At 42.7% G+C, this 25,412-nt stretch overlaps 2 protein-coding genes across 8 annotated transcripts in view; one reads left to right on the plus strand and one right to left on the minus strand.

Annotated features, from left to right (window-relative positions):
- Window positions 1-25,412, minus strand: part of LOC310770979 (PDZ domain-containing protein 2-like) — a 90,806-nt gene that overhangs the window by 28,943 nt on the left and 36,451 nt on the right. For 6 of the 7 annotated variants that reach the window (XM_083663671.1, XM_083663670.1, XM_083663668.1 and 3 more), the window contains exons 1-2: window positions 24,871-24,971; window positions 4-186 (exon numbers count right to left, since the gene is read on the minus strand). In XM_083663671.1, coding sequence (XP_083519797.1) covers window positions 4-123 — 120 coding nt within the window. In that variant the 5' untranslated portion in view covers window positions 124-186; window positions 24,871-24,971. Of the gene's footprint in view, window positions 1-3; window positions 187-24,870; window positions 24,977-25,412 lie in introns of those variants that run through there. The other variant, XM_083663674.1, reaches the window with a different exon arrangement.
- On the plus strand, window positions 202-22,720 carry LOC310770973 (Golgi phosphoprotein 3-like; the record flags this gene model as incomplete). The annotated part of the gene is made up of 5 exons (XM_083663662.1): window positions 202-210; window positions 1,990-2,225; window positions 2,328-2,388; window positions 13,358-13,472; window positions 19,949-22,720. 5 exons carry the CDS (start codon window positions 202-204, stop codon window positions 20,371-20,373), a joined length of 846 nt encoding a protein of 281 aa, XP_083519788.1. The 3' UTR covers window positions 20,374-22,720.

Here is a 25,412-nt window from a genome sequence, read left to right on the forward strand (position 1 = left end):
TACCTTGTAGTGGTTGTTGTCATGACGGTGGTGGGAGTCTTGGTCAGGTCTTGTGGTCTGAGCCCTGAGCCAGTCCTGCAGCAGTGGGAGGAGGTTGTGGGCATTGTCCTGAGTGATGGGCATCCTGCCATCCTGCCAGGACCTGCAAGCACTTCAACAACCCCTGGTGTCTGCGTGTCAGGCCATCTATACACAACACAGATGGGAAAGGTACACTCATTGTAGAAGTACAGTTACACTTACTTGTGTAAAAAAATACTGGTAAAAGTAGAATTACTGATTCAACAGCACTTTGAGATTTATCTTAAATGAAAAGTACATGACAAATAAAATGTATTATTATTATTATGTCTACGCAAACAAAAGTAAAAAAAAAGTACAGGCTCTCAAATGTCTGTCGGCTGTTTCTGTGCAAAGCCAGGGATGTACACAGTCACGCCACCGACTTTGTCCCAGTCAGGTGTAAACGGTGTATAGGGCAGAGCTCATTCCTCTACACAGCAGCTGTGCTGTGGAACAGCCTGCCCACAAACATTAAGACTAGTTTATATTTTTCCTCTTTTAAATCTTCTGTAAAGAGCTGGATCAGGAGCAGCAGATCCTGTTTTTTAGGTTTTTTTACTGACTGTTTTCATTAGGCCTTTTGTACTGCTTTTATTATTGTGTATCATATTTTTAGTCTCCCTTGTTTCTCCTTCCTCCAGCGTGGTGGACACACACACACACACACACACACACACACACACACACACACACACACACACACACACACACACACACACACACACACACACACACACCCCCATAGTCTTTGACACCTGCACTTTAAAACATGCACTTATATTCTTACACACTCACACGCACCCATACATTCATTCACCAGTTCATATTCCACACTGACACCTCAAGGACCGCAAAGGAAATAAGCTTCTAGCTTTATTGTGTTTATCCTTTTGATGATGGTGTTTCTGACTGTATATCTAATGTATACATGTTTTTCATTATCAATAAAGATGTCAAAATCTAAATCAAAGGTTATGGAGTATTTATTTATTTATTTTTTATTTATTAGTTTAGTTGTACAGGGACAGTGCACATCAATCAACATTGCTGCAAATGTGCCAGTTTTAGCTGGATACCTAATTTTCAACTGCAGTCCCCTGGGCAAGGTGTTGATTGCCGGATAAAAACAGTAAAAACAAAGACGAATGTCAGATGTTGCCTAGTCTTCCTTGGCCGGCCCGTGGGTGGGTACGCCAATCACCAAGGTGTGCTCTGATGCAATCATCATCATGGTTGTAAAGGTATTTTTTTAACCCATTGATACCTGATGCATCCCTTTAAGACTGTGAACCACAGGAGGTACGGTGTTGCAGTGGTAAGCACTATCGCCTCACAGCTCGAAGGTCGTGGGTTCGATTCCCACCTGGGCCGATGTGAACACTGAAGGAATGCGTGCCCGTCCGCATGTCGTCGAGTGCCCACCACCCGGGTGGGGTCGGCAAAATGGCCTTTCTGTGTGGAGTTTGCATGTTCTCCCCGTGCCTCCCGGGGGTCTCCTTCATATAGGAACCCCCTTCACAAAAACATGCAACATCCTTGTTGCTTATATGGTTCCTCCTCTGATCGTTAAGGGCGCCTGTTCAGAGGGAACTGGTTGGAATAGCGTGAACCTCCCACGTGCTATGTCCTACCGGTGAAGCTTCCTCGGGCAGGTGAAAAGAAGCGGCTGACTTGACTGCCCATGTCTCGGAGGATGCATGGAATCAGTCTCGGCTCTCCCCAGATCGGCAGAGGATGGAGTAGCAACCAGGATTGAGTAATTCAAATGAGCACTAAAACGGGGGATAAAAATGGGATAAAAAAATCGGGGGGGGGGGGGGGGGGAATTAAGAAAATAAGACTGCGAACCACGTCACGCGGTTCGCGGTCTTGAAGGGATACACACACAAATGAGGGATATACATCTCCAGCACACTCACCTGGCAGGACAACACCACAAGCATCATCAAAAAAGCTCACCAGTGGCTGTACTTCTTAAGGAAGCTGAAAAGGGCGGGGCTGAACTCCAACATCCTCAGCTCCTTCTACAGGTGTGTGGTGGAGAGCACACTGACACCATGCATCACCGTGTGGTATAGCAGCTGCACGGTGGCAGAGAAGCAGGCGCTGCAGCGGGTGGTCAACTCCTCTCAGAGGACCATCGGCTGCAGCTTATCACCCCTGTCAGACATCTATAGCAGCAGATGCAGAGACAGAGCCCTCTGCATCATGCAAGACTCCACCCACCCTGCACATTAACTGTTTGTCCCTCTCCCCTCGGCCAGGAGGCTGCGCAGCATCCGGGCAAAAACCACCAGGCTGAGGAACAGCTTTCTCCTGGATGCTGTCAGACTGTTGTTCGACTCTGCCTGTGATTACTGCACTTTAAACAGATTAACTCTAAAATAATGCACTTTTTGAGAGATTTATCATGCTGCTACCCCATTGCTGCTGTCTTTTACTTCCCTTTAGTCTTTTAGTTGTTGTTGTTTTTAGTCTTTTTTAGTATGTTTTTATTGCTGTCCATTATTGCTGTCCATTGTTGTTTTAGCTGGTTGTAGTTTAGATTTTATTTATTTTAATGTAACTTAATAGAGCTGTTTTGGTTTTAGGTATTTATTCTTAATCCCTAATAGTTATATTTTTTATGCTATAGTTTTTAGGTTACTTAGTACTGAGACCTGAGTACTACATTTCGCTCATTATGTTTGGCATGATGAATGACAATAAAGTATCCTTGATCCTTACCACGGCCCCTCCATGTATTTCTCCTCACAAAAAGTGCTCCAGGGCAGCAGCGTTTTTTCTATGCAAAAATGCTAACGTTGTGAACATCCCCATACACAGCAGATAGGATACCCTAACCCTACCACTGCTCTCATACTAGATATTCTTACAGGCTAATGTGAAATTAACTGCTTAACACATTCACTGCCAGCCGTTTTTTTTTTACTGTAGGTAGGTTCTGCCAGAGGGTTTTTTTGAGGATTCTGGCTCATCTTTCAAGACCCGAGGATTCTTTTCTGCTAAGATTTTGTGAACACACAATATCTCAAAAGAACTAATAGAATGTGTGCTTTCTCTGTCTAAAAGAGTTAGTTTGTAGAGTTAGTAGTTATGTAAGCATTAGCAGTTGAATACAGCATGGTTTCAGCGTCAGAAAAATTATTCTGAGATAAACGGCTTTTTGTGAAATTCGATAGAACAGTCACTTTAACCATTCATTTTTGGCATCAGTAAGACGTCAGACATCTAAACAATAGTTTTGAACAGTAATTTCCTCCATAACAGCAGGAAACCCCCCTCTGCTTCCAACTCCTCCCTCCTTGTGTGTTCTTCTTGGCTGCAGCGGCCGTGTCACAAGCTCGTTTCTGTTTTGCTGCTGCTGTGCCTGTCTGCGCGGCCGCTCTTTGAGGAAGTCTGGATGGACTCGCTCGTTTCTTGGAGTTTTGGTTGAGAGCTTTGATGAAGCTTTTGCGATTCTGGTCATATTTATGCTGCGTGTTTCAAAGTGTGTTCCACCCGTAATCTATTATGCAAATTTGCAATCCCGCACCGCCAGCAATCAGCGCGAAAGTGAAAGCGTTTTCGCCATCCATTTTACTGTATGAGAACGGCTTCCTCGCGCTTTTCCCTCCAGTTTTGGCTCGCCTCTTTCTACTGTGGAGAGACATGTCGCCACTCAGTGGGTCGGTAAAATACATTATACACATTCAATACCTCCAATTCTGGTATAGGAGACGTCCCACCGTCAAAAAAAAAAAAATTATTTTTTTTTAACGTAAAAACACGTCATTGGCAGTGAACCGTTGGATTTTGTTTGACGTAAAAACACGTCATTGGCAGTGAACGTGTTAACATAGGAAAACTTTGGTTCCGTTTATGTTTCCACACAGACCCGAGCGAGTACCCGATTACTCATTCATAAGGAGAGTACTCGAGTATTTAAATAGCTTAAAATGCCCATCCCTACTGCTGAAGCTAAGCTTGCTGAGTTAGCTTGTCAAGACAAGGTTTCAGATTATGGCTAATCAGTGGGAAATGGAGGAAAAGGTTTATGGGCCCCATTGACAAATAAAGGCTCCTATCTGAAGGAAGGAATCTGGTTGAGCCTTTATTTTTGTGCTGAACTATGGAGCGCTCACTGTGGCAGATATAGACACAGAACCAGGCTACCATGGGACCACAGTTAAATTACTATCCAGAGCTCTCAGCTCGGGCTTCAAATAAACTGTTTGGCTTTGTGGTGCCATCTGGCTCTGCTATTTCTATGGGCTTTAACTCAAAGCAAATGCTGCCAGGGAAGCTTTGTGGAAGACTGAGGCAAACATACAGAAAACATCCCAATCCTCCTCAGTCACAGGTGCTGCTCAAAGACAAATAAATGCCTTCTATTTCCATTTTTCATTTGTGGATTTTGATGGATTGTTTTCACTTCTGTTTCATTAAATTTAACAGAACTGACAGATCGCCTAGGGCCAAAACCCTAGGCTCGCCCGCTGTGCGGGCTCGCGTGCACGCAGCTCAGCCGCTGCGCAGCCCCGCCCGCAGCTTGGCTGCTGCCTGGCCTCACCTGCTCTATTGACATGTGCAACACACATTTGCTCAACTTCACATCACTGATGACATCGCTGTCACTGATGATGTCACAATCCCTATTACATCACTGTTGATTTCACCATGCCTATGACATCATCAGTGCGTATGACATCATCAGTGATGTCAACTTGATGGTCAACAATGATGTCACTGATGACATCACCGATGATGTCATAGACATTGTGACATCATCAGCGGGACAAAAACACAGTCCACTTGCTCCCTTTTATATAACTAGCCATCTCACGCGCCACAAGTGCTCGATTCCTAGTCGCTATCAGCCTCGCCCACCCTGCAGCTCGTCGAGCTAGCCATGCAGCTGACATACGCAGCTCGGCCACATGGGCTCACATGCTCTTATGACATCCCTGATGATCACATGCTCTTATGACATCACTGATGAATGACATCACTGATGATGTCACAACTTCCATCTTATGACATCACTGATGACATCATCAGTGATTTATGACATCAATGATGACATCATCAATGATGTCACTATGACATCATCAGTGGGACAAAAATGTAAACAGAGAACAGAGCCTACACTGCAAAATTTAGGCCATGTTTAGACGACAACAGTCTGCATAAAACAGCAAACTCGCGTTGCGTTCTCACCTTTTATTTCATGTTTATACACAGCGTTTGTGATAACGATTTGCGTGCAGACTGAAGCCGCAGAAATCTCAGAGCAGCATCAAGTGAGTCAGAATAACATTGAAGCTTCTGGTTAAAACAAAATAATGGTCATTAAATAAACTAATAGCCTTATTGATGCATGTTGCAACGTTTTGTGTGTGTGATCCGAAATATACAGAAGACAACACAGGCAACTAATAGGGCTGGGTCGGTTTGAAAATTTTAAAACCGGTTCGATATTGCTGTCTAAACCGGATCGAACCGGTATACCGATTTTTTTTGTAATTAAAAAAAAAAAAAAAAAAAATTCAAGCAGGGCTCCCGAGTGTGGCCCATAACTGTCTGTAGTGCAACTTCAGTCCACCTGATAGCGATAATACACCTCTAAGCTGGTATTGTCAACCAGCAATGATACTGAATAAAAAGAAGCAGGACACCTGTGTAACAAACACACCCTGTATTTATTTCTCATAACTATTCAGCTCAACTTTTCTTCTAAACATCAAAATAATAAATGAAATAAGACTTCTGCCTATAGTGCAACTTGAGAAAAAGGCTAATAAAAACACAAGCAGTGCAATCAGAATGGATTGGCTTACAGCTGAGCTGCCTTATAAACTTCAAAACTCACAAATTCACACAATATAGGGCCTAGGCATGGGTCGGTTTGAACATTTTGAAACCGGTTCGATATTCCCCCAAAAAACGTATCAAAGCGGCTGCAGTTGGTGGCGATAATGCACCTCTAAGCTGGTATGCTGCCAACCAGCACGAACACTGAATACAAATAAGCAGAACCTTTTAACTGTAACAACACACTGTTTTTATTTCTCATAACTATTCAGCTTAACTTTTCTTCAAACATCAACATAATAAACAAAATAAGACTTTTGCCTACTAGTGCAACTTGAGAAGAGGCTAATACGAACAATAGTGCAATCAGAATGGACTGGCAAAAAAACTAAAAAAAAAAACTAAAAATTTTTTTTTTTTTTTTTTAGGTTTTTTCGGTTTGCACGTGATCAAACCGGTTTGGGCTCGTATACCGAACCGAACCGGTAAAACCGGAAATCGACCCATGCCTAGCAACTAAAAGTCAATTTTAAGACGTAGCCCTGATTTTTATTGACCCAGTTATAATTATGGTTATATAATTTTAATTTGAAGATAAAAATGCTTAGCTTCTTCTATTCTGTCTATTTCTAACGGGCTTGATTTAACTTTGTAGGATTAAACTTTTAATTAATTTAATGATAGAGTGACACAGAAGTCACCAATGGTAATAAACTGCTCCAGATTGGATTACAGAATAAAACCCCAGTGAAGCAACATAAAAAAGACCAGTTTTCATTGGGGCACAATTGAGTTTCAATTATTCAATGCGGGAGACAGTGATTAATAGGCTATGTGCAACGTTAGTAGCGGGCACTTAACTCAGATTACCGTATGTGTTTTTAGCAAATCGTTATCACGTTTGTTGAATGTCAATGCGACTCATTGTGCCTGTGCCATAAGCCTGTATAGTATTGGGCTAGTTCAATGCTCATATTGCCTACCATTGTCTTCCATGTTGAAGGGCGGCTGTGTCATCACTTGAATTGCATTTCTCCACTTTACACAGCAACAGAGGGGCAGCGTTATCAAGAATTCCACTCTGGGACCTGTTTTCATTTTTTTGCGTTTTCATGCCCCAAGAACGCCATCACCGTGTAAAAGGAATGCACTAAAAAAGTTTGCAATTTTATGCAGGGAGCGTTGCCGTGTAAACAGGGCCTTAGATAGATAGATAGATAGATAGATAGATAGATACATACATACATACATACTGTACATACATACATACATACATACATACATACATACATTAGGGATGGGCGCGAGTACTCGGGTACTCGAGCACTCGTTCATAACGTCAGTACTCGAGTAACGTTTCTGCTCTTCGGGTACTCGCCCCACTCCCCACCCCTTTAAAAATGGTCTAGAAGATCTACGCACGCATCATCATGTGGATCTGGAAGCATGAACTGCACGGGCGTCAAGTCAGCCAGAATGTACAAGTACGTCATCCGCTTTGTTGCTTTCAAAATAAAACGCTTATTGTAACGTAACCTTATTTATTTTGAGTAATGCGTTACAGCCACAGCAGTAATGCGCCTATTCCAAGCGTGACACGTGCTGAAGCTCGAGTAACGTTTCTGCTGTTCGGGTACTCGCCCCCGGGCTGGGTATCGTTCAAAATTTTTCGATATCGATACCATTTCGATACTTGGATTTCGATACCGGTTCCTGAACGATACTTTTTTCGATACCAATTTTTAGAAAAATCAATTTTAACAAAAATAAAACTGCATTACACATTGAAATTATTTTACAAATCTTTAGTTTTCCCCCCATCTTAAGTTTTACAGCAGAAAAAAATAAAACCTACTGTATTTAACATAACTTTAAGTTCTCTAAACGTATTGCCGTCCCTACAAAAAATATTGGAAGTACTACAAAGGAAAGAAATGTAAAACAAATAAATCAGTGGAATAGTTTTCAGTGCAAAACAGAGAGTTGCACATCAGGGTTTAATGCTCACTGATGCAACAGAACTCTATTCTTGTCCAAACTGATGAGATGGCTCCACTTCATGCATGGAAGACTAGTTGAGCATTGACTAGCCTATCAATATAGCCAATGGCACAAAGTGAATCCCATTTATATTCAACAAACTATCATGACATCAGCGTTTGTTAACGAGTTGCTAAAAATACATAATGGGCGATAACGTTTGCACATAACGTTAACGCTAATTAATTAAACATTAACGCTAGTGTTGCAGATCAGTGTTTAACTCATTGAATGCCATGGACGTCCTTCGACGTCCAATTAAATAGTGACGTAGAGTGCCACGGACGTCCTTCGACGTCCAATGCGTTTTTTGACGGTGGGACGTCGATCAAAGCCTTCCGCAGCTCCTGTACAACTATAGTAGCTATTGGAGGTCTATAACCTATTTTACAGAACCCTTAGGTGGCGACAGTGCTCTCCAGATTACAGAAATGTCAGGAATACACTGCCTGAAATAGCCTTGATGAAAGAGAACCCGCTCATGCTGCAATCCAGAGCCATGTAGATTGTTCTGGCTGGCAGCCAGTGGCTGCAACTGACGGTGCGTGCGAACACAGTCAATCCGCGCACACAACTGAGTCCTTCTGCCTCTGTCTGTCTGTCAGCATAGTTTCTCCACATGATTAGCCGCTAGAAAAGCAGCAGCGCGACACTGAAAAGCCAAACCTTTCACTGCAGTCCGCGTGTGGCTTCTCCATGTTGCGCTGCCTGGGAGGCGGCGCTTCCCAGGCTTCCTAGACGCTTGGTGCGAGGCTGTGTGTTACTAGTGTGGGGAGGAGTTTTCAGCTGAGGGGGGGGAGGGGGGGTGGGGCACGCAGGGCAGGACACAACTACACCACATCACTACATCAGAAAATATTACCGTATCTAGAGTCAGTGAATGTGCTTGAAATGCTGCATTTCACAAAAGGCTGAATATCTCAGCTTATAATTTGAAATGCCTGAAAACGCTGAAAACAACCTATCTTCTCCGGCTCATAACTAAAGAACGGAAAATGGTATCAATAAACTTTTTTTTGCTGATGATACAATAGAGTCTCCTTGTTCTTTTTGCGTGTTCGGTGTTTACATAGTAATATCACACAATATTCTGTGGGCCTCGAGAAATCACTGAAAACGCTCTGAAAACTCTGGCACTGGGAGCGTCCGTTCTCCAAAAGTGGCTGGCACTCAATGAGTTAATGCTCACTGCTGCAACAGAACGTCATTCTTGTCAAATCTGACGAGACAGCTCCACTTCATGCATTCACTGACTAGCCAATCAATATAAATGAATCGCATTTACATTCAACAAACTATCATGACATCAGCGTTTGTTAACGAGTTGCTAAAAATACACAATGCCCGCTTGCGCATAACGTTACGGCGGCAATTAATTAAACGATCTGCTAGCTACAACTCACAGCCAGATGCATGGTTTGTCAGACTGAGGGATCTGATAACCGCTAACTTGCGGTAAGCTGACCCACCTCTCAATTATTTCTCTTATCTGTGGAAACCAGTCCGTGTTGTTTCTGTTTCTTTTCCTGCTTTTCATCATCTTCGCCATATGGTACTCCAGGATAGGAGTAGCTTCTTCTTCTTCTTCTAGTGTTTTATGGCGGTTGGCAAACAACTTATGGTGCATTACCGCCACCTTCTGAAATGGAGTGTGGATCAGAATGGTTTCCTAAAACACTACACTATCCTGACTATATTCTTTTACTTAGTCCAGTTTCTTCTAGAAATGAAAATATATCCCTATATCCCACATTCCCTGAATTCAACTGCAATATTGCTTTTAAATCCAGCTTGATACTATTGCTCTCCAATCTGTTGTTGAGGATCTGTCTTTCCTGTTGATAGTATGGACAATAGGAGTAGCTTGAGTGGCTAACTTCTTGTATAATATATCCGCACCGCACGCCTGGCACAACAAACACACCGGCTAAAGTGGGCGTAACGTTTCCTGCATGCCTCTACATGACAGCCAATCACCAGCCGTATTAGAGCGCGCGTGCAAGCATGTCGCATGCTTATAGGCTCAATGACGCTGTTTTGTTTTGGTATCGAAAATTGGTATCGATTGACAAGGGAGGCTTCGATACCCCTTAGTATCGATGTTTCCATTTCGGTGCCAAGTAAGTATCGAAACTCGATACCCAGCCCTACTCCCCACCCCTTTAAAAATTGTCTAGAAGATCTACGCACGCATCGTCATGTGGATCTGGCAGCAACCAGCAGCAACTGCACGGCCGGGCGTCAAGTCAGCCAGAATGTACAAGTACATCATCCGCTTTGTTGCTTTCAAAATAAAATGCTTATTGTAACCTTATTTATTTTGAGTAATGCGTTACAGCCACAGTTTCACACCATATAACATCACAACGAGTATTTTGATACAAGGATGCTGCTTCATTCGTTGAAATACCTTTTCTCTTCCAACGTGCATCAATAAGCTATTTACTTTTGTTTAAGTAACATTATTTTGAAAGTTTTAACCGGAAGTTTTCCAGCTCTTCCCGAAAATGGTGGCTGGAGATATTCTCCCGAATGAGAAGCACGCTTCTTCATAGCGCACGCCCGATAAAACTCATTCAAAACGTTGCACTAGTTTACTGACTACACTGTCGTTTCCCATAACGTTAGTCACAAGAAATGTGGAGAAAGAATCACTTTTTGGGAGACAATCGCTTCATGGTGATCACTATTCAGCTGCAGCTAGGGTTGCCAACCGTCCCTTAAAATACGGAATTGTCCCGTATTTGTAAACAAAAAACGTGTTCCGTATTGAACTGATACGGGACGCGCTTTGTCCCGTATTGGAGAAACAATGCAGTGCAAAGAGTGACGGGCTATTTGTATTGAGTGAGAAACTCTGTAGCTGCTGGAGCTGCTCTGCCCCTCAGCCTGTGTGGTGTCATGTTACGTCCAACTACCCTAGAATGCGCTTCTCATTGATTGTTGTGAGTCACGACTAATGAGAAGCGATGTCAGCATTACTAGATTCAACTAAACTCTGACGACAGCACATTGAGTAAGCTATTTACATTGTATCTAATCTATAGTAGTAACATGCCATTTTGTTGTGTTCAGAAGATTTAATCTGAAATCTAAAATGTTTTTTCACTAATGATTTAAACTGCCAGGTTTGTTCTATTCAAAAGAATATGTAACGTTGCTGTTTGCACTGTTAAAAGAAAATGTAATGAGTAGATGCGAAGTTGCATTACCGGTAGGCCATATCAAAATACCGTTTGCACTACTGTTTATTGTTCTTTCTTAAAATACAGCTGTTTTAGCCTATTAAGAATGAGAAACCTCTGTTTTGCAATGCCCAAATAAAATTCTTGAATGATAATCTAGGAATAGGCTATACGTGCAAAAATAAAAAAACTGATCAAATTCAGGTTTGCTTGTCTTAAAGGAGAATTTAATTTTTTTTTAACCTGGAGCCCTCTCCTCACATTAATTATTATCTGACGACTCACCCAGTGTTCTTCTCCGCAGCGTTTTTTTCCGTCTTAGGCGTTGTTTTGAGATCAATAGTGTGCAAGCCAGTCCTAGAATGGAGCTCCGTGGGGGCCACGTGGCAGCATGCTTTTCATCCATGTAAATAGACAGTTTTATTCCCGTTTTCGACCCATATCGTCATAGTCTGATCCCTAAAGAATTGTTTTGGTGTTATAAAAAAGTGAATCAGGCTCTTCCAGCCAAAGTCTCTCCAGGTCAGTGAGTTCGTGACAGAGCAATGAGCCTCCCAAGCCTGAAGCCACACCTCCTCCGGTACTTCCACACTCAAATCCTTTTCCCAGCGCTGTCTCACATAATCTGTTGAGTTTTTATTCATTGATGTAATGGCGCTATACAGTTTACCGATAATTCTTCTTGTATCTTCCCCGTTATAAGCTTCTATAAAAGTGTGGATCAATCTTGAGAGAATTACAGGTTCGGGCCCTCTAACCTCCTTCAGAAAATAATGACGAGGGAGGTACGGTAGTGCAGTGGTAAGCACTATCGCCTCACAGCTCGAAGGTCGTGGGTTCGATTCCCTCCTGGGACGATGTGAACGCTTAAGGAATGCGTGCCCGTCCGCATGTCCTCGAGTGCCCACCGCCCGGGTGGGGTCGTCAAAAGGGCCTTTCTGTGTGTAGTTACAGAAGAAGAAGCACATCTGGCAGGTTATAGTTGACTTGCGGCCAGTTTGTTATGTTCTTAGTTAGCCTAGCCTAGCAGATATTTATCTGATTTCAAGATTATGGATGATTTATTTGAATTCGATGGCTGCACGTATTTATTTGAGTCGGTCCGGAATAGCGTCATGGATTACAATCTGAGGGGGGGCTCAGATTGTAATCCATGACGCTATTCCGGACCGACCCAAATCAGGAGCTGCTATGGACAGCAGAGCCAGGATGAACACACTGTGCCAAGGTAATACATAATTAATTTCCTTGTTGTCGGGATGATATAATAAGGATATGAGCCGCTGTGTCGGAAAATAAGCTATTTATAGTACGTAAATATAAGCATTTCACATGCCCCGTATTTCTCGTTTGTAGCTGGCAATCAAAACTGATTATCGTTTCTGCTGATGCTAATAAAACCGAACTTCTCAGGGTGACTTAAAAATAATATTTAAAGCTGGAAATAAGGTCCAGGTTGTAAAAAAAAATGTAATTCTAAAAAAACGAAATTCTAAACGTAACGGCCCGGTACACACATCTTGCGTCTGCTGTGCGTCTGCGTGGCGTTACCTGTTGATTTTCATTTCGGCGCCCATGTTAACAGGTTACAGCAGCCACACCACCGGCATGAGACGCGCATCTCAGGCGCATGTCTTGCGAGGCGTGAGACGCGCGTCATCTAGAGAATAGAAGCGACGCCTATTTTTTCTGCTTACCGCGCGCGTGTCTCTAGCGTGTCTCTACACAAATAGACATTAAAATTATATTTTACAGGGGCAGCCACAGCCAAACAAGGCTCGTTTTGATTTGAGACAGGAGGAGGAGGTCACAGCTGCAGTTCTCCTGCCCTCTGAAAACCACATACAGTACATAGGCTACAACGTGGCTTCGTTCCTCCCCTCCCCTCCCCACACACACACACACACACACAAATCAATACTGCCTCGATTATGAAGTGAGCCCAAGCGATCTTCAGTTAAAATCATCATTGTATTGTTTAGCCTATAGCAAATTTAATAAAAGGTAAACTCTATAGGAAGAGAGTTGGCAGACAGACAGCAACGCAGCAGCTGCAACGCAGCAGCCACGCTGCCTGTATGGATGCCGCGGGCGTGCCAGCAGCAGCCCCCACGCCACGCACACGCACTAGGTAGGTAGACGCAAGATGTGTGTCCCGGCCGTAACCCTCACTGCATCTGTATTGTTATCCGATTTCAACATCTGTCATTGTCATATGAGGGACTAGATCTCGACTGCTGTAGTTGTAATTGCCTGTGGTCATATTTCATATCCAGGTGATCTGTAAGTCTGATGCACCGACAGGCGATGTGCTCCTGGACGAAGCCCTGAAACACATCAAAGACACCCAACCACCAGAGACTGTGCAGAGCTGGATCGAACTGCTCAGTGGTGAGTCAAGCTCCTTCAGTGGCCTTCTGCAGTAGTATCACATTAAACAATTATTTGGACAGTTTTGCATCAATGCACATCTTACAAAAACTAATTAATGGGCCAATTCACAATTCATATATATATATGTATGTATGTATATATATATATATATATATATATATATATATATATATATATATACCGGTATATACTGTGTGTATATATATATTTACACACACTATATATATGTGTATATATATATATATACACACACACACACACACACACACACACACACACACACTATATACAGTATATATGTATATGTATATATATATACTGTGTGTATGTATGTATGTGTATATATATATATATACAGTATATATACTGTATGTGTATATATATTAGGGCTGTCAAACGATTCATTTTCTTAACACATTCACTGCCAGCCGTTTTTTTTTTTACTGTAGGTAGCTTCTGCCAGAGGGTTTTTTTGAGGATTCTGGCTCATCTTTCAAGACCCGAGGATTCTTTTCTGCTAAGATTTTGTGAACACAAAATATCTCAAAAGAACTACTAATAGAATGTGTGCTTTCTCTGTCTAAAAGAGTTAGTTTGTAGAGTTAGTAGTTATGTAGGCATTAGCACTTGAATACAGCATGGTTTCAGCGTCTGAAAATTTAAGCTGAGATAAATAGCTTTTTGTGAAATTCGATAGAACAGTCACTTTAACCATTCATTTTTGGCATCAGTAAGACGTCAGACATCTAAACAATAGTTTTGAACAGTAATTTCCTCCATAACAGCAGGAAACACCCCTCTCCTTCAAACTCCTCCCTCCGTGTGTGTTCTTCTTGGCTGCAGCGGGCGTGTCACAAGCTTGTTTCTGCTGCTGCTGTAACCTCGCGTCACCAGGCTCACTGCTTTGCTGCTGCTCCTGTCTGCTGGCGGCCGCTGGGCAAGTCTGGATGGGCTCGCTCGTTTCTTGGGGTTTCTGTTGAGAGCTTTGATGAAGCTTTTGCGATTCTGGTCTTATTTATGCTGCGTGTTTCAAAGTGTGTTCCACCCGTAATCTATTATGCAAATTTGCAAAACCCCACCGCCAGCTCCCAAGCGCGAAAACGAAAGCGTTTTCGCCAATCCATTTTCATGAGAATGGCTTCCTCACACTGCTTTTTGCTTGCCTTCCTCTAGTCTGGAGAGCACTGTCGCCACTTAGTGGGTCGGTGGAATGGGTTGTACACGTTCGGTGGCTCCAATATTTTTATAGGAGAATATAGGTAAAAAAAATTTTTTTTTTTTTTTTTGATGACTCAACTCGTCATTGGCAGTCAACCGTTGGATTTTTTTGGACCACTCAACTCGTCATTGGCAGTGAACGTGTTAATCGTGATTAATCGTGATTAATCGCGATTAATCGTGCGATTAACTATAATTAATCGCGATTAATCGCATCTTTGTATCGCATGTTTAAAATGCTATTATTTTGCATTGCAAAGCATTTTTAATTAGATATTACTAATTATTACCAGTGTGTCGTGATTGGGAATCAAATGAATGCAAATAAATGTACTTTGTGATCTTGAATTTTAGATTTATTTTCAATTCAATAGAAATGCAATGTAGTCAGGAGGTCACAAAATGTCTACAAAATGCATCTTGAATAGAAAATAAATGCACAATAATTGTAAACACGCTCCAGAACCGATACTTCCGGCGGTGTCGCTGTGGAGCAGTCGAAACCCAAAATGACACAGCCGAAGAAGGCTGTATCTGAGCTAGAAACTTTGGCACTTCCATGTGAATAATGGCTCAGTATTGGAAACTGTATATTGATAACGTGTATATCGCGTGATGCCATTGGAGCCGACCTCCCAGTGGTTAGAGGACCCGCGCATCCGAGACTCCGAGTCTCGCACTAGCTAGCTGGCCGCTGGCTACTTTTAGGTGATCGCTCGCTTCAAACTCGATGGACTTCGGTGATATTTTAATTCCGTTTTACACAAGGTGCAAACTACGGCTCTTGACTTATCCACTGTGCCATTTGGGAAGTAAAACGAGCCATTTAAAAGCGTATTGCTGTCGTTCTCTTCCATGCCTGCCTGCACAAGCAGGAGACAGGAAACCGAACGGCTTGACTACAAGTACGGTGCGAGGAAGGGACAAAATAGCGGCATGCGATTAACGCGATAAAAAAAAAAACGCGTTATGATCGGCGCGCATTAACGCGTTAACGCTGACAGCCCTAATATATATATATATACTGTATATTTATATATGACATTCACATTGGATGCACATTGCACATGCAACATTGCGTATCTGATTAATATGACATATTTGGGTGATGTACCCCATCAAATTGCTGTAGTGGGCTGTTTTAAAGCTAGATCAAAGTTTCTGGTGTCATCTGAATGGAAGAATTACTAAATTTGAATATGAAAAATATAAATGTTGCTATAATAAACTTTGATTACCAGTTCTTTTCATCAAATTATTAGCTATAATTGGGAGTGATGGTGTTACAGTAGGCTACTGGTGGAAGTGCACGGTCACAATCTGGCCCTCTGGTAGCGAGGATTGTTTTTGTGGCCCTCTCTATCATCAAAGTTGCCCATCCCTGGCATAAAAAGTCATGCATGCATGACATTTTGCAGTAAGTATGCTGGAACATAGGGGGAAGTATCGAGGGAAGTGACAAAATAAGATTCTGGGGCTTGCTGCAATTCTATTTTAAGATTTCGCCCACAAAAATACAAAAAAAATGCTGTCCGTTTCACAAATTCTCCTAAAAAATGATTATTTTCCAGCACTTTATGGTGAATATCACTTCCTCACTTGTATTTAGAAAACTGCCAAAGTTCATAAGCTTCAATTTGAGCCCAAGATGAAGTTCCTACCTCAGAAATTACACTTCCTTTGGCTGAAATTCTGCACTATACCTCAAATCAGAGAAAACTGAATTTTCAGTCACTGGCCGTCCAGGTGATGTGAAAATGATGTTCACTTTTTCATCAAAGCATGAAACTTGGTGAACTTGTACAATTTAGGGCTCTGAACATTTTCAGAAAGGGAGCCATGTGGCCCGCCTACGCAGCAGTCAAGCGCCGGGATTGGCCAGGAGCGAGTCTTTTATTCCCTTTTGACAGCTCGGATCTCCCACATCACAAACACTGCGCCCAGCCCGGCGATTTCATTAACGGCCCCGAACAAAATTATTTTCGCTTGTGAAACAAGCGAAAATAAATTTTTAGGTGATATTATGATGCATGGTGATATTAGGTGACGCTAAGCTAACATCTAAAGCCTACCTTTAGACAGTATCTCCGATGGTTGGATTAGCGCTTTGGAGCAGACAAGTTGTGAAACAAGCGAAGGCATGAAACTAAAGTTTCATGCTTTTATGAAAAAGTGAACATCCTTTTCACATCACCTGGACGGCCAGTGACTGAAAATTCAGTTTTCTCTGATTCTCTATAAATATGTAATTGTATGCATAAAATAAGCATATAATTACATATTTTAGAAACATAGGAACACAATACAGATATCAATACATTTAGAGGAAGCAGGAGAGGCTGAGCTCATCATTAAGTCCATTAGGCTCCACCGTATTCAGTGTGTGAATCCAGAAGGCTTCACGCCTCAACAGTTTTGTGACAAATATTAAGGCCGGGGAGATGAAGCAGCGCTTCTCGGACAGAGGGTATGCCAAGACTGACATCGCGGCAGCCTATGAAAGAGCTGTGCGCACCCCGAGAACCCGCCTCCTCAACAAAACTGTCTGTATTACACCCGTACAGCCACGCCTCTGCTTTGCCACCGAGTTCTCTCCCATCAGCGGAGCCATCAAACAGATCATGATGAAACACTGGCACATTCTTCAGTCGGACCAAATCATGAAGTCCCTCTGTACTGATCCCCCCCGAATCGCCTTCAGGCGAGCCCGATCACTGAGAGACAGGTTAGTACACAGCACCATGACTGCACCCCCCTCTACTCTCACCTGGCTACAACCCCCTCCCTCGGTTTTCTACAGATGTGGCCACTGTACTCATTGCTCAAACTGATCGGACACAAAACATTTCCTTCACCCCCGGACTGGTAAAAAATATCCAGGTTTCGATATTGTCACAAAACTGTTGAGGCGTGAAGCCTTCTGGATTCACACACTGAATACGGTGGAGCCTAATGGACTTAATGATGAGCTCAGCCTCTCCTGCTTCCTCTAAATGTATTGATATCTGTATTGTGTTCCTATGTTTCTAAAATATGTAATTATATGCTTATTTTATGCATTGATCCTCTACCCCCCCCCCCCTCCCCTTTCCCCCTCCCTCCCTCCCACCCCACCCCAACCCCCCTGACCAAGTGCTGTCACAGGATTGGCTTATTAATTGACCACCCCCCATCCCGTCTAACCAATTGCAAACTGCCTTGTGTATTGGGGAGGTATATTTAAACTGCTGTCATTCTGTCATTCCTGTTTGACCCTGATGAAGACGCGTTGCGTCGAAACGTTGGTGCACTTAACCTATTAAAAGAAACCTTCTCACCAGTGACCCGTGTGCTCCAGATTCTTCCTTTGCTGTGACAGTCCCATGAGACTCAGGTCCCACACACAGTCCCATGAGACTCAGGTCAGGCAGATGGAGGTCAATAGAGGCGCTTCCATTTCTCTCTGTATGATATAATAATATTAGCCTGATGCTCCGTCTGCATCTGTTCCAGCCTGTTGTGCAGCTGGATCTCGCTCAATACTGCATCAATTTAAAAAATGTCTGCTCTGGTTTAGGGCTGGGCGATATGACGATAGATATCGTTTTCATGATAGAAAATGTATTTCGTTTCATATGATGCTCTATCATCGTGTATATCGTTGTGTTGCAAATCACACTTTATCGCAATATTGTCCGTCATTTGGACGATGCTGTGCTTTCGTCATTCTGTTTTCACACACGCACCAGACTCTTGTCAACAATGATTATGAGTGACACAAATCAGCCGGTGAGTAGAAAGAGCAGGGAAAAGTTAGCTCCACTCTAGTCTCACGTAGTCAGACCCACCGTCGACTCATCAAGCTTCCACGTCTGGCACTGCCGTCCGCCTAGTCTACCCAGGCATTTGCGCTGTGTTAAGTCCATGTTTCATCCATATTTTTTGGCAAAACATCTCTCGTCCTCCCAAGGAAATCCATTGAGGAGCCGAAAACCAAACGTCTAGCTTGCTAAAGCTAGCTAGTTAGCTTTAGCTTCCTTGGGTGAGAGTTGTGTTGGATAACCGGGAAATCACGAAGTGGAGCATTTTTGTTCCTTTAAACTGGTTTTATGCTCACACGAAATCGCCGGCGCTGACTGCGCTGATGGTGTCGCCGCAGCTCGGCGGAGGGTGCGTACAGCTGCTCGAAAATGTGACTCCGCGGCGTCAATGCGGACGTGACGTGACCAGCACGAGAGCTGTGATTGGACATACTTGTTGTGAGGAATGAGGAAATGCAATTTCCTCATTTAACAGTGCTTGTCCCTCATCTAGCAAAGCCTTCTGCAGGCTCACCGGAATGAGTTTTGAAATGGAGGGACAATAAAATGTCCCTCCACCGACATGATTGCAAGTTCTTGGTAAACAACACGATAGCATCATATGTAATGGACATGAGTGAACCACAAGCCACCTAGTGTTTTAGAGGTGTACCACAGCCAACGTGCTGAGTTACGTTCGACTGCAAGGCTCCAAGTCGAGGCTGCGCAGAACCCTGTCAGCACCTTTATAAACAAGCTGAGAGAACTGGACTAAACTATAAATAACTTATTCTGCTGAGGAAGGCTTACGCCGAAACGTCCATTGTCACTGCTGCTGCTTGAAGGTATTAAAAAACCCCAAAAGGATTTATTTTGAGTGCTGGCTTTTTGTCCTTCTGTTTATTGTTTGCGCCTTGCACCGTAATTTTTTGAAACTTTTGAGAGTGCTCACCAGTCGTGACTTTCAGTCACTGACTCTTTGGACAGCTCTAATGTAATCTTTGAAAATTGAGCTGGTGGTGTGGTTCAGTTTGTGTTTCATTCTACTGCCCTGCAACTCATTATACATTTGTTTGGGTTGTAAAGAATAGCCAATATTAGCCATGCATATCTGTATTCTGAATGCATGTATCATTTGTGGGATTTGACTGACAAAATTTTAACTGGTTTAACTGCTACATAAATAAATGGCCATGTGGTAATTTTTTATAAACTATCAATTGAATTTACAAAAAATATGCTATATCGTGATATATATCGTTATCGGGATATGAAATGACCTATATCGGGATATGAGATTTTGGTCATATCGCCCACCCCTACTCTGATTAGTTAGTTAAACATAACACATAATAATAATAATTATATGGTCCAGGTTGAAAAATACTGAAATTCTCCTTTAAAAGTTTGATGGGGGAAAACTGCTATCCCAGCACTAGTGTTAACAGTCTTGCTGTGTTTGTGGTCCATCTCTAGGAGAGACATGGAACCCGCTGAAGCTCCACTACCAGCTGAGGAACGTGCGTGAGCGTCTGGCCAAGAACCTGGTGGAGAAAGGAGTCCTGACCACAGAGAAGCAGAACTTCCTGCTGTTTGACATGACCACCCACCCTCTGACCAACAGCTCCATCAAGCAGAGGCTTGTCAAGAAGGTCCAAGAGGCCGTACTGGAGCGCTGGGTGAATGACCCTGCCCGCATGGACCAGCGTCTGCTCGCTCTACTCTTCCTCGCTCACTCCTCTGATGTCCTGGAGAACGCCTTCTGCCCCCTGCTGGACGAGCAGTATGAGCTGGCCATGAAGAGAGTGCGCACGCTGCTGGAGCTTGAGCCAGAGGCAGAGAGCCTCAAGCCCAACACCAACCAGCTGCTGTGGGCTGTGGTGGCTGCCTTCACCAAGTGAGACAGACCAAAACAGCTCTTCCTGGTGGTGTTCAAGTCTCAGTGCACGTTGAGGTAGGACTAGAGAGCCAAAGTCGACACCCCCTTCCGGGTTAGGCATATGAACCAAGAGATTCATCCACCATTTTATGTCCCAAAGACGTTTTGTAAAATGCTTATGGAAATAGTTTTACTTTTTTGTTTGTTTTGGTCCGAGTGAAATGTTCTATGGCAGGGATACTCAACTTGCTTTGCCCGGTGGGCGCTTTTGCAAAGTGACAGGAGGGCAGGGGCCGGTTAATAAACAATAGGAAGAAAAAGCCAGCACTCAAAAAGTCCTTTTAAATATTTAATTTACCTCAGTAAGGAGCAGTACAACACATACATGTTTCCTCAGTGTGGTCGGTTAATAAACAAACATTATTAATAATTTTTCTTTTTTTCTGTAGCGGATTCTAGGTTTCTTGGGTGCCAGCTGGAGTTTTGTCTGACAATCAAAGCAATAATCAGAGTGATAATGCAAACACCGTTCAATATAAATCCAATGTGAAAACCATTCACACAAAAGAAAAATATAATTTACAGGCAAGGCCAAATAATCAAACAAACTACCGGTAGATGTTTTTCACCAAAAATAGTGTTTTGTTTTTAAATAAATAATACCGATAAACAAAAGTTAGAAATTCAATTTGTTCACTTCATTTCAGTTCTCAAATCTGTTCAGAGTAAACCCTTGCCCCAAACAAATCAATAAAGGATCTCTCCAAAAAGAAAATTAACCAAACATCTCCGACTTTGTGCACACAGGACAGTTATACTTAAGTTAAATGCCGGGCGGCAAGCAGGCGGCAATATTTGACAATTTAGCTGGAGCTCAGTCAAACTTTATTTAACATTAATTTTCATTGTGAATTAGAAAATGGTTGGGGGGCCACTCTACACCCTATCGCGGGCCACAAGTTGAGTATCACTGTTCTATGGTCTCTCTCTCCTGATTCTGAACATAGCTGAATTGCTTGGTTTGATGGAGTAAAACTATTTTTATGAGCATTTTACAAAATATCTATGGGAAAATAAATGGCGGATGAAATCTCTTGGTTCGTATGCCTAACCCGGAAGTGGACGTGACTTTGGCTATGAGACTACTGGCCTCAACACAGTGACCTGACTGACTGACTGACTGAGTGGAGCCCTGCCTTAGGATTGGCAGTGGGCAGCTCAACATACAGTTTGTCCCTCTCTGTTGACTCTCTCTTTTCTTTGTAGATATCTCTTCTTGTTTCTCCCTCTCGCTCCTCTTTGTACCAGATCGTCGATGCCTTTCTGGCTAAAAGAAAAACAGGAACTCTTGGAGCTTTGATCACAATGTTTTTGATGATGGAGAAGGGAGAGGCCAAGATGTTGATTTTTGATGTTGATTTTTGTTCTTTCTTTCCTATTGGTCACATTTCCCCCCCAATGATTCTTCAAAGTATGTACAGTATGCTAAAGTGTACCAGCTAACTAGCTAACTCACCTCAAAATATAACATGGTGTACATGTACAACACCATGTACAGACCATAGATATCTAGGAATGACATTAATGCATTTTCCTGACAGTTCTTCAAACAATTTCTTCTTCCAAACGCGATTGAAGATTTCCTTTATTTTTTCTCTTCTGTTTATGAAAGCTGCTCTTAAGACAGTTTATGGGCTTTTTTAATCTGCTCTCCAGGCATTTTCTGTGACTGTGACGTTTCTTGGAGACGGTGTTTCGTCTTGGAGACAACGTAAAAACTGACATGGCATGTCAATCTGAAAAGATGAATATATAAAATAACAAGATAAAATGTGTGAAAGTCTAGATTTCCCTGGTTGTATTAGGGATTCTAATCTAGAAATAGTGATGTCTGAGGGGAACAGTTGAAAGCTAACATAATTTTAACCTGGATCCAGAGGTTAAAATTCCCTCTCAATCTGTAATCCATGGATCACAAAGTGCTTTACATACAGGAAATAAGTGGTGCTTTACATACAGGAAATAAGTGGTGCTTTACATACAGGAAATAAAAACAATAGGGGGCGCTAAACAATTCAGTTGAAGCAGTGGGATATGGATGTATGTTTCTAAATGCATGGTTCTCTGACTGACAAGCAGGGGTATGTGTTGCATTACCTGTTTAACCATGCTGGTCATTATAATTCTGTTGGATTGTTGGTTGAATATTGATTTTTGATAGCCTTTTAGGCCAATGGCCATGCTAAGCTACAGTATGCCTGAATCCAGCACTATCAATGATGTTCATCTCCCACTGTCTAAAATAAGGGTTTACATAACTGAAATAAGGTTTACACAGCCTGAACTGTTTCATTGTTAAATTTAGATTAGTAAAGAACTGTTACTGATATGTAGTGTATGCCAATTCATGTTTAGTGGGTATTATGAATGCAATGATTTGATTGTAACAAGTTGTGGCAACAATGTGGATGCTTTGAATATTTGAACTGTACCTTTATTTTTGGTTTAATTAATATTAATTTAAGATTAGCCAATTATGGAATTATGGTCTGAACTTTACAAAGACTAAAACATGTTCTTGTCCACCATGTCTTTTACAGTTTGATGGACTTAATAAGTCCAAGGATCATCCAACTTTCTCAACACTTAAATAAACAATTAAGCAGGTAAACCCTAAATGTAAGTTGTGTCAGTCTACTAGTTTTGTGACATCTGGATCAGAATGTTAGGAACTTCAGGTATCTAAAAGAACGTAGGTATCTATGCTATACATTACATACATATGGTATAGGTATTTATTTATGTAAATCAATGAGCTGGCTGTTTCATCACTTCCAGATGAGAGCGGGACATTTGGGGGGGGGGGAACATAATTCTAAGATGACTGAAATATTAATGTCCAAGAGCCATCAGATGGTATTTGAGATACAGCGTACTCACAAACACAACACACATTGGAATATTGTGCCAACTGAGCGCTGATTGCATGAGCAGGACTATACAGTAATAGCATTTCACTTGGGTTTGTGTCTATAAATGTGCAGGATGGGGTGGGGGGGAATCTGAACACTTAAAAATTATGTAGACTTTCAATTTGAGTTAAAATATGAAAATCACCAAAAACAGAGTTGCTAGGTTTTCACATGACAATAGCGATATGTACTATAGAGACAGTCCGCATGTCTGGGGAATGCCCATACAGGCTCTAGGAATGCCCACAATAGACGCTGGTTAGCCGGCTCAGCCTGGCTGGGGGCGTGGTCAGGGTGGGGTAAAAACCCCCGTTCTATCCATTCAGCAAAGTTAGAATTTAGCCGATAGCCCAGCCCAGGCAGACACGATTGGGGATTTAATCACCGCAGTAAACGCACATCTGAGCAGACATCTTGTGTTCTGCTCTAGAACCCCCGAACCTGTAGTTTAGAGCCGCAGCAGCGTCTTTTGGTGAGTCAGCCCATGAGCTATATCGGTGGTTTTACTCCACTCGCGGCCAGCCGTTTAACATCTTGTGGGCGTTCCCAGACATGCGGACTGTCTCTATGTCGATACGTCAATGTGTTTACTCAGTGCACCAGGTGTCCGGACAGCACCTCCTTGCAGATGGGCTTGTTGAATCTGTCTGTGCCAGCAGACTGAGCTGGCCAGGGAGAAGAAATCACACCTGTGTGTCATGACCCAAATTATGACCATATATGGGATCTAATTGATGCAAGCAGGGGGGTGCACTCCAGGTATATACCTGGGCACCAGACAAAGCGCGCACCATGTGAGATCCATCCATTGTTCCACATCCCCTTTCCCCAAGTCTTAGGTTGTAACTTATAGGCAATAAAAGAAAATAATTGTGAAAATGCCAAGAACTGTCTGAGATCATCTTTCCTGCACTTACAGGGCTGCTCCGCCAGGGTAAGCGAGAACTCACAGGCCTCCAGAGCTACGTTCTCATGGGTGTTTCATCACTTCCAGATGAGAGCGGGAAAGTTTGAGGAGGAAAACTTAAAGGAACACTCCGCCCATTTTCAAACAGCTTTGTATCATTAGAACATCAGTAGTATATCAGAAAACTGTAAACTGTTTTGACAGTTATTGAGTGTTAAAGTGTGGACCAGTGACATCACTGGTCCACACTAACTCAAATTAATAACTAATTAACTCAAATCAACTCTCAATAACTGTCAAACTAGATGAATGATCAATAGTTTGACAGTTATTGAGAGTTGATTTTAGTTAATGAGTTATTCATTTGAGTTAGTGTGGACCAGTGATGTCACTGGTCCACACTTTAACACTCAATAACTGTCAAATTAAATGACAGACTTCAAAACCGTTTACAGTTTTCTGATATACTACTGATGTTCTAATGATACAAAGCTGGTTGAAAATGGGCGGAGTGTTCCTTTAAGCCGACTCAAATATGAATGTGGTGCAATTTGTTTTCACTTACAACTCAACACAGAGAGGTCTGATGATAACATGTCCCAGACACATCAGTTGAGTGGGGATTTGTGTCCACGCTTACCTGGATGATGCTGTGCATGTGGGCGGACCTCCAGCAGCATGACCAGAGCCCAGCACACATTCTTCCTCACCTCAGAGTCCTCATCTGCTGCCAGCGCAAACAGACTCTGGGAGGGGAGATCAGCGTGAGACACAAGACAGAGGAAGGAAGGAGGAGACAGGAGATCAGCGTGAGACACAAGACAGAGGAAGGAAGGAGGAGACAGGAGATCAGCGTGAGACACAAGACAGAGGAAGGAAGGAGGAGACAGGAGATCAGCGTGAGACACAAGACAGAGGAAGGAAGGAGGAGACATGAGAATCAGGCAGTGTCAAAGTGAGGGAATAAGACAGACATGCTCTGTTACGCCTAACCACACAAAATATTAACGTGGTTATGTCTCCCCTCTGAACTTGAGCGCACAGCTGATAGGTATGTGGTTTGTTTACATGGCGTAACACTGTGCGCCTTTACGCACAGCAGGTCTGATCCACGTTCACTCATACAGTGGACTAAATTATCACCTGCCAAACAGAGTATGGTAGCGCTTCACAGATGACACA

The sequence above is a fragment of the Poromitra crassiceps genome (assembly GCF_964638095.1).
Source record: "Poromitra crassiceps genome assembly, contig: HAP1_SCAFFOLD_284, whole genome shotgun sequence".
NCBI lineage: Eukaryota > Metazoa > Chordata > Actinopteri > Beryciformes > Melamphaidae > Poromitra > Poromitra crassiceps.